Source organism: Berghia stephanieae, chromosome 13, assembly GCF_034508935.2.
Source record: "Berghia stephanieae isolate SIO BIC M18660-M18661 chromosome 13, UCSD_Bste_1.3, whole genome shotgun sequence".
NCBI lineage: Eukaryota > Metazoa > Mollusca > Gastropoda > Nudibranchia > Aeolidiidae > Berghia > Berghia stephanieae.
This window is the reverse complement of record NC_088372.1, coordinates 7,410,234-7,417,067: the sequence shown is the minus strand read 5'-3', so window position 1 is coordinate 7,417,067 and position 6,834 is coordinate 7,410,234. Positions and strand designations below refer to the sequence as shown.

The window sequence follows — 6,834 nt, the reverse complement described above, 5'->3', positions numbered from 1 at the left end:
ATTAAAAACATAAAATTTAAAAAATCCAGCGAATTGAATGAAGCGAGAGAAAACAAAGCAGTTGTGACCAGTGAAGTCGAAACAAAGAATAAAAATGTGATTGCTGACTTCACACGGTACTACACACGGTACTTAATTACGTATTCAATTTCCCCGTTCTGTGTAACGAAAACAACGAAACAAAGAATGGCGAAAATTTTATTACTGACTACGCACGGTACCTAATTACATATTCAATAACCCCTCTCTGTGTTACGAACACAACGAAACAAAGAATGGCGAAAATTTGATTGCTGACGACACACGGTACCTAATCACGCATTCAATTTCCCCGCCTTGTGTAGCAAATACGATAGCCTCAACCCCTAAGGTCAATCATCCTCGTGCTTCGGCCAGTATTATAGTAGGGCTATGCTTAGTTTTGCCCTGGCCCTGGGCGTAGTGCTGGGAGGGAAACAGTCAAATGCGAAGTTATTGTTTTTGGAGATTATATTATCTTTTTCCTTGTAAACCATCTCTCTGTTATGTATTGTTATATTTGTTATTTGGAATGTTGGATCTTGTGCTGATGTCTGGATGAGACATTATGGTGATCACAAACTAAGTACTTTGATAGTGTGCTATTGGAATCTACATCTGATCCCTATTTGTTCTCAGTTCCCCTTTGTCTTACTTTTTTTGGGTGCTTTAATTGTAATTCTAGAACTTTTGACTATCCCATTTTCTTCCTTTTTAGTGGCGCTGATATAACCTAAATGTGTTGCAAGCGCCGTAAACCCCTTAAAAACATAAGAACAAACATTAATATTGTTATTGTTGTTATTATTAGTGGTAATAGTGGTGGTGGTGGTCGTAGTAGTAGTCGTGGTGGTGGTGGTGGTAGTAGTAGTATTAGTGATGGTAGTGATAGAAGGGGTGGTATGGTAGTAGCAGTAGTGGTGGTGGTGGTGGTAGTAGTAGTAGTAGTTGTAGATGTAGTAGTGGTAGTAGTGGTAGTAGTAGTGGTAGTAGTAGTGGTAGTATTAGCAGCAGGAATAATATTAATCTTTTTATAAGAATATTTCATGATTATATAAATCTTATGTAAACAAATCTCATTGTACATTGTAAAAAATCATTATCGTCATGTCGTATCTTATGTTGATTCATAAAATGTAAATTATTTAAGTTGTACCAAGGACTTTTTAATTAAAAATTATAATTCAACCTATTAAATAACTAATCTATTAATTAAATCTTATTTTATATTATTATTATCACCATAATTAAAATTATCATTATTACTGTTATTACATATTATTATTATTGTTATTATTATTATTACTATTATTATTATATTTTATTATTATTATTACTATATATTATTACTATCATTGTTTGCCTTGCTTTATTATTGATTTTACTTACTTGATTTGTTGATGAAAATATTATATTCTTGTATGAGTTATATTAGCAATTGCCTAAAAATCAATGTTTGAATCTGTTATGCATTATTACATGTGTTATTTTGAATGTATAACGTAAGGATTTGAGTGTATTCCTCTTTGTTGGATCTTGTGCTTGTGTCGGGATGAGACTTATTGGTGATCTCAAACTAAGTACATTGGTGGTATGCTCTTGGAATCTACATCTGATCCCTATTTGTTCCCAGTTCCCCTATGTCTTACTTTTTCTTGGGTGCTTTAATTGTAATTCTAGAAGTAGAAGTTGATTATCCCATTTACTTCCTTTTTACTGGCTCTGATATAACCTGAATGTCTTGCAATTGCCGTAAAACCCTTAAAAACATTTTAAAAAACAAACGAAACCACTTAAAAACATCAAAAAAACAAAACAATGTCACCAAAGGACAACAATTACCAACCATCTCAAACCGTTACATATCTGTGAATAAGAAGACAAGAAGAAATATTAAAACCAAAAATGAGAAGTAGAGGAATATTTCAAGGGTTTTTATTTTTAAATTTTTACTGTGTTGTCTGTTTTTTGTATAAGAAATTTTATTTATTTTCTTTATAAAATGAAACAAAGATCTGAACAAGTGTGTATATATAGAAAGTGGGGCCAGACAAAGCAATAGAGCAAAATAATAAACCACAACTTTTAACATGTAAATAGGTATCCCAAACGACCGCTGTTAACAGGTGAATATTTCTTCACAAATCATCAAAAATGAGGTCTCTTTGAACAGTCTCTCTTTCTCTTGAATTTAAAAGTTAATCGTGAAAAATTATACCATCAAAATCAGCAGCCTTTGAAGATTATAATAGCAAAAATTGGGCCAGCTAGCTTGTTTGCAGTGCAAAGTACTATCGTGTTACAAAGCCAGTTTTTTTTCCCCTATGTAAGATTTATGTTTATTCAGAAATCATTGTTTTCAACAGTCTCTCTCTCTATATTATCTTGAACTCAAGTTAATGGTAAACAAAACTTATACCTTTAAAATCAGCAGTGTTTGAAGATTACAAAGCAAAAAAATTGGGCCTGCCCACTTTTTTCAGTGCAAAGCGCCATCTATGTAAATACTATTTTTTTATTCCCCAATAACAGATTTATTTTTCTTCACAAATCATCAAAAAAATGAAACTTTAAAAACGCACAACTTTTTAATTTGCTTTCCGATTTGGACAAATAAAGTGTTATTTTCCATGGTTTGGGAAGTCACATGTGGCTTTGTAATTTAATTTTTGCTATTTGTATAACGAAATTTTAGTTTGGGATACCTAAATGAAAAACCACCTCTAGATTGTACCGTTTTGAAGGCGTGAGTCGCATATTGGGTAAGTTTACCAGCCTAGTTGGTAACTTTCCCGGGGACCTCGACCTCGCAGATAAAGGGATGCTTGGTATCGCAGTCTACGTCACCCCACCGGAAGTTGTCGTTGGGGTATTCCATTAGCAGACAGTCCTGGTTTCCCGCCACGTTGTTGGGCTGGCCTACATGCCAGTACTCGAAAGTCATCGTCCGTTGAACTCCTACAAACAAAACCCCCAAAAAATTGTTTTTATATAGTGAAAAATCCACTTAACGTGCTCAAAGTGCTTTACAAAAGGTCCATAGCCAACAGCAGCACACATGACGCCTGTATGTAGGCGATATTACATTTTTTTTCGGACGGAGACAACCCTGTTAATAGCCAGATACTCATTTTACACACAAGTACCATGAGACAATGTGAGTTAATTGCCTTTCCCGAAGACTCAACCATGCAACCCAGCGAGGCTCAATCTCAAGGCCTTCCAATCCGAAAGCAGTTGACTTTTGTTACCTGGGTGGGGTGCCCAACCTCCCATTGTGGGCAGGGAGGTACTTGCTGTGTCTTCTCTACTGCTATAGCAGTTTTCCAATTACTTTCTTTGTTTTGGAATGATATTATTTAGTAACAGTCGAATGAATAATTATAGTTTTGGGAGATGATATTCTTTCCATTGTAAATTATCTCTGTTATGTACCTACTACTATTATTATTAATGTTTGAACATTTGATTTGTAAAAAAATGAGTGTATTCCTCTTAGTGGAATCTTGCGCTAGTGTCTGGGTTAAACTTTTAGGTGATCTCAAATAAGTACACTGATAGTATGCTCTTGGAATCTACATACATCTATTCCCTATTTGAACTTTCCCTTTTGTCTTAATTTTTTCCTCAAGTTCTTTTAACTGTTCATCTAGAATGTTGTTACTATCCAATTTTCTTCTTTTTTTTTTTTACTGGCACTGATATGATCTTAATGTGTTTAAGCGCCGTAAAACCCTTAAAAACTAAAACAAACTTTTGTGACAAGATGGAACACCATAGCACAGAACCATCAGGAGACAGGACGACTGAAATAACCCCACTTTGCTGGTGTTTTTGTAGAAGAAATAATAATAGGGAAGGTACGGATTTTAATTTTCATCACTTTGAGAAACTAAGTTTATTGTCTTCAAACCTGAGCTTTCATAAAGCTAAATATCCACTAAACATACTCAAAGTGCTTTAAAGATCGGAACAAGTGTGTATAAAAGATGCCAGAGAAAGAATGAAAATTACAAGAAAAAAAAAATCCCCAAAAATCAGTCTACCTCAACTGGAGATCGAACCTCAGACCTTCTGATTACTGGTTAGACATGCAACTATTAAACCACAGAGTCAAAGGGTCAAATAGTCAAATGTAATACCTATAATCTTCACAAGGGTAGCGTTTTACACTGTGAACCCTCGCTTACGTCAAACAACACATACATTGAACACGAGAGGACGAGGAAGAAAATATGTATTTGAGTTGCTCCATTTTTATTTTTTGAAATAAATATCGAATTAAGAAACTAGGGAGCAAGCCTGCTCCCTAGTTTCTCGAAGCGTTTTACAAATGGACCCTGACCAACAGCAACACGAAAAATCTAGAATGAGACATGACGCCTGTTAGGTGATATTACAATTTTTTTTTCCGACAGAGACAATGCTGTTAACGGCCAGGTATTCATTTTACACCTGATCCCGAAAGCGAGTGTCATACTACAGCCCCATTTTAGTAGCTATTCGCTACATTGTGGCGGACACTGAAGTGTGGCTTATGCTTGGGTTATTTTCACCGTCGTGTGGCTCGGCGCAAGGGCGTTTCGACTTGTCAAAAAATTCAAACTATAAGTGCGGTCAGTGACAGTAATCATCAATTATTTTGATCCAGAACAATTTGTTATAACACATTCTCCACTCGACTCAGGTGTCAATGAGTAGCTGGCTATTGGCAGTGATTGATATTGTAAGAGTTTTAGTACAAAAAAACACGCTTAAAAGGTGACTGGTACTGTTTGAAATGGAAATAATAGTCTGGATCCATATGACCTGCTGGAGGAATAAATCAAGCATTGTGAAGCTCATTGGGCATTGTAAATCTGTCGAAATACGCTATTTAAATATTCCTATATATTTATTTTATCTCGAGAAAGACCTTTCAAGAAAAAAATATAAGCATTTTTGAATTTTTAAAATCAGTTCTTACCGGTGTTTGTCCAGACAAATCGGTGCTCGACGTCTGCATCCGTCCCACTAGTGTAGAATCCCTTGGCTCCAACAATGTTGTAGGCTGCGATGGGCGGGGGGGGGGGGGGGAACACACACACACACACAAATAAAAACAAAAATTTGAGTATTTATTTTGCGGAATATCCACTAAATGTGATCAAAGCGCTTCTCAGAGGGTAATATTATAAATGATAATACTAATAATAATGACGATGATGATGATGATCATCATCATCATAACAACAACGACGACGACGACGAGGATTAGGACGATGATAACAACAACAACAATAATAATAATAATAATAATAATAACAACAATTCGCTTTCCAACAATCTCAATCACTCTACGACTAACTCTCCGAAACTCACCAGCGTTAGACTGTATGATATTGACCAAAGCAGACTGCTCAGCGATGGATTCAATACTGACCAACGCTGACCAGGGACTCGCTTGTCTGCATACGTCATACGCCTCTGTCCAGGTCATGGGGGTGAGGTGGAAGGTGTAGAATGACGTCACGTTGTTTCTGTAGAAAGAGTGTGTTTTTGGATATCTGGGGATGTCTGTGAGTGGAAAAAGAAAAAAAAAATTAGTGCAGGTGTACCGTGAAAGGGGTGATGTTTTATTTGCTTTTAAGGGTTTTACGGCGCTTGCAACACATTTATCTAGGTCATATCAGCGCCAGTAAAAAAAAAAAGAAAATTGGATGGTAAAAACATATTTTAGATGTACTATTAAAAGGACTTGAGGAAAAAGTAAGACAAAGGGGAAATGGTTCAAATAGGGAACAGATGTAAATTCCAAGAGCACATTATCAGTGCGCTTAGTTTGAGATCACCTAAATATTTCACCCAGACACCAGCACAAGAACCCACTAAGAGTAATGCACTCAGATGTTTACAAATCATAGGTTAAAAAATAACAATACATAACAGAAGTTTACAAGGAAAAAAAATATCATCTCCCAAAACTATAACTATACATTCGACTGTTTCCCTACCAGCCAAGGTCAGAACAAAACTAAGCAATTTCATTCCAAGACAAAGACAGAAAGCAATTGGAAAACAGATACAGGGGGATAGAAGAAAGGGGTGACAAAAGACCAGCCTTCAAATGTGCCCTGCAGATTGAAAGATATAACACAATGGTGGTAAAAGGTACACCATTTGATAGATTCCACACTTACCCACACTTCATAAAAAGAACATCGGATATGTCTTGACATTGAAATGACCTGTCCGATGTTCTTTTTCTAAAGTGTGGGATAGGGTGGGATAAAATGGATGGATAGAATAAAAAATGAAGAAGTATGGAAAGGAACACAACAGAAACCAGTGGGAGAGGAAATAGGAAGAAGACCATGAAGGTGGATTGGAAAACGCGTTTAAAAAAAAATGACTCCACTATAACAAAGAAAGATCAAGGGGAAGGCCACGAGGAACATGGAGAAGAATTAAAGAAGCTGATTACAGAGAAGTGGTATAGACCGGAATGAGATTAAAAAGTTAGCTCAGGATAGAGAAGGATGGAAACTGTTTGTCTGTGGCCTATACCCTGACCCATGGTGAAAAAGGCAATGATGATGATGATGGGATAGGGTGAAATCTATCAAATGGTGTACTCTCTCTAATAAATAGAGGTGCCTAAATGAGTCAATCAAATGGAGATAAAGATAAAGGGAGTAAATCTGACTCATAATGAACAACACAAAACAAACGCGTTTCGGCCCTTTCTTTTTTCAAGTAAAAACAGAATACAAAAATATTTATTAATTACTGTTTTACTTGAAAAGGCCAAGGGCCGAAAGTCTTTGTTTTTTGGGG

At 35.9% G+C, this 6,834-nt stretch overlaps 1 protein-coding gene across 1 annotated transcript; it reads right to left on the bottom strand.

Annotated features, from left to right (window-relative positions):
* Positions 1-1,936: 1,936 nt before the first annotated feature.
* LOC144958709 (perlucin-like) lies at positions 1,937-5,574 on the bottom strand (the record flags this gene model as incomplete). The annotated part of the gene is given in 3 exon segments (XM_078890854.1): positions 1,937-2,976; positions 4,985-5,068; positions 5,380-5,574. Coding segments are annotated over 3 exon segments (461 nt in total), but the record flags the coding sequence as incomplete, so codon positions are not given.
* Between the last annotated feature and the right edge of the window lie 1,260 nt (positions 5,575-6,834).